General features: G+C 47.4%; 1 protein-coding gene across 1 annotated transcript in view; it reads right to left on the bottom strand.

Annotated features, from left to right (window-relative positions):
* Positions 1–1053: 1053 nt before the first annotated feature.
* The window catches only part of mccc1 (methylcrotonyl-CoA carboxylase subunit), a 13543-nt gene continuing 11284 nt past the window's right edge, over positions 1054–3312 (bottom strand). Inside the window, exon 19 of the mRNA XM_061239274.1 lies at positions 1054–2650. Within this exon, the coding sequence (XP_061095258.1) occupies positions 2516–2650 (135 nt within the window). The 3' untranslated portion in view covers positions 1054–2515. The remainder of the gene's footprint in view (positions 2651–3312) is intronic.

The raw sequence follows: 3312 nt of genomic DNA, 5'->3' as shown, positions 1-3312 counted from the left end.
TGAAACAACAGGACCGGAATCAAGTCCTGAAACAACAGGACCGGAATCAAGTCCTGAAACAATAGAACCAGAATCAAGTCCTGAAACAACAGGACCGGAATCAAGTCCTGAAACAACAGAACCAGAATCAAGTCCTGAAACAGGAACAGAGTTCGCTCCTGAAATAGTCGGACCGGAATCGATCCCCCAAACGATAGGACCAGAGTCACTTTCTGAATGGACAGAACCAGATTCATCTTCTGAAATGATCGGACCAGGATCACTTTCTGAATGGACAGTTTCATCTCCTAAAACAACAGGACTGGAATCACCTCCCGAAAGAAAAGCACAGCACCGCCCTGCCGACCCCCCCCACAGCCCAAAGCCCCTCCCCTGGAAGTACAGGACCCACTGCTACCCCGAGGACCTGTGCACCCCTCCGCCCCCCAAAATCCTCCTCAGCGTCGGCATGCGGGGCGGAAGACTCGTCAAGATTACATAAACCTGCTGAAGGGACTTCACCGCGACACAGAATGTGAAACACGCAGACCGCTCAGTGATGGCACCCGAGTCATCATGGAACAAATGAAGAAAAGACTCGCACACTCGCCCGATGTGCCAAAAAACTAATCATGGGATTTATTGTACCATGAGGACAGTTACCTTTTCCACCACAATGATCTTCAGACCAATATATAGCACTATTCTGAGTAGGGTTACTTCACAAATAATAACAATGCAATATATTCATATTTTCACATTTATATTTAGATTTATAGATACCTGCAATACTTTACTGGTATGATGTTGTTCGTCACTGAGTGTTGTTGCTGTCTGTTTAAGGTGAAGCTCATTGTAATCTCGTTGTACATTGTATAATGACAATAAAGGCTTTCTATTCTATTCTATTCTATTCTATAATATTTTATAAATAATCCCAAACCTGTGTGGATGTATGCATGGTGTTCCAGCAAGGCAAGGTTGTAAACCCTCGTCCTGCATTTGAGATGCACATTTACTCCGCAAAACGGACATGAATTGCTTTCACGCACAAGAAAGAATCTCTCCCCACAGTTGTGATTTTCAAGTTGGAAGATCTCTTTATTAAATACACCAGAACTCGGAGTTCAAATACAAAACAGAGAATGCCCCGTTCATCCTCGTATTCTTGGGGAGAAAAGGTAGAGCTCAGTACATAAAGAAGGGGAAAGAAAATGCTCAAAGAAGGAACGTCTCCGGTCGGTACAGCAGTAAGTGCATTAAGGCATCACCAGGACTCAGCCTGGTTTCACACATTTAACATTTCCTACCAACATTTCTTTTTTTTCAATCCAATACTAGGATTTTTTTTATCTTTTTCAAAAAGTTGACCTATGCAACAGCTTCTGTTCTTCTACACAGAAAGCTTACATGATTTCAATGCGCTGAATCGGGTTTGAATTTGATCACTGTTGGTTCATTTTTTTAACATGGCTTAGCCTAGTGGTCAAGTGTGTAGGTTCTGAGCATGCCCACTGAGGTCTCAGGAGCCCAGGTTCTGAGCATGCTCAGTGTGGTCTCAGGAGCCCAGGTTCTGAGCATGCTCAGTGTGGTCTCAGGAGCCCAGGTTCTGAGCATGCTCAGTGTGGTCTCAGGAGCCCAGGTTCTGAGCATGCTCAGTGTGGTCTCAGGAGCCCAGGTTCTGAGCATGCTCAGTGTGGTCTCAGGAACCCAGGGTCTGAGCATGCTCAGTGTGGTCTCAGGAACCCAGGTTCTGAGCATGCTCAGTGTGGTCTCAGGAGCCCAGGTTCTGAGCATGCTCAGTGTGGTCTCAGGAGCCCAGGTTCTGAGCATGCTCAGTGTGGTCTCAGGAGCCCAGGTTCTGAGCATGCTCAGTGTGGTCTCAGGAGCCCAGGTTCTGAGCATGCTCAGTGTGGTCTCAGGAGCCCAGGTTCTGAGCATGCTCAGTGTGGTCTCAGGAGCCCAGGTTCTGAGCATGCTCAGTGTGGTCTCAGGAACCCAGGGTCTGAGCATGCCCAGTGGAGACGGTGTGCCACAAACCCCACAGAACCCCTTTCTTCAGTCAGCTGACCATTTCAGCTGAGCAAGAAAGACAGGAAAAAGAATAAATGAAGAAAAAAAAAAAAAAAAAAAAAAGTTACCATGGAAACCTCAGCTGAACACAAGGCAGAGGGAGCCAGTAAATCAGTTGAGAGGAGAGGAGGAAGAAAGAAACAAAAACCCCTCAATCTAAAGACCTTCACTTCACATTCCAGGAATATTATAGAATATTAGAATATTATGAAGATTTCTGGTCCTGGTGAAATGTATTGCTTTGCCACAAAAAAAATAAAAATAAAAATAATTATGGCGGCCAACTCAAATCTCCAAGGCAACCAGGGAGAACAGTCGTAGTGGTAGTGGTAGTGTTCAGTCAGAGCATGAAAAAGCTCCATCTACAGTTTTAACACCTGTGCTGTTCACAGCATTAAACCATTCCTACAGTCCACGTCAGTCTGGAGTTATGTTCCTACAGTCAGTCTGACAGCCATCAGAGTTACTCTTTGCTGGCCTCCTCTTCCTCCTCCTCCTCTTCCTCCAGCTCGACGAGAGCAGCGTGCCGGTTGGCCTGGGACCCCTCTTTGAAGAAGACCTTTTTGATGACGCCCGCTTTGGGGGCGCGGATAGTGTGCTGTGTAGAGGAGAAGAGAAAACGCTCTCAGTTAAACATGCCTCTGAATTCAGAGTTAAAGGCAGGAGGCCCAGACCCTGGTCATGGAAAGTCCAGGACAGGACCCCGACCCGATCAGATAAGGGCCCGTGTAAATGGTAAATGGTTGGCATTTATATAGCGCCTTTATCCAAAGCACAGTTGATGCTTCTCCATTCACCCATTCATACACACACTCACACACCGACGGCGATTGGCTGCCATGCAAGGCGCCGACCAGCTCGTCATTTGGGGGTTAGGTGTCTTGCTCAGGGACACTTCGACACAGCCCGGGTGGGGGATCGAACCGGCAACCCTCCGACTGCCAGACGACTGCTCTTACTGCCTGAGCCACGTCGCCCACAGGCGCTAGACCAGGGTCAAATGCGTGATTACTGTGGATTCAGTACCTCTGGGCTCGTTTGCTCTTGCCAACCGAGAGGACGACTAGACAGCGGGGTGTGTGCTTTTTGAGAGCAGGTCATGGGTTCTAATACACCAGACAAGCTCAGTAAAGCGAAGAAACAGAATTTGAATCCAAAGCAATAGTAAGTGTTTGACCCAGACGTGGTGTGTGCAGGGTTTAGCACCAGCGCTGAAATGCCAGATTCAGCCGTTAATGGTCTTGATACTGAAGAAGAGAA

Source organism: Conger conger, chromosome 4 (genome assembly GCF_963514075.1).
Source record: "Conger conger chromosome 4, fConCon1.1, whole genome shotgun sequence".
NCBI classification, from domain to species: Eukaryota; Metazoa; Chordata; class Actinopteri; order Anguilliformes; family Congridae; genus Conger; species Conger conger.
Note: the sequence above shows the minus strand (reverse complement) of the source record. Positions and strands in the feature narration are given on the sequence as shown.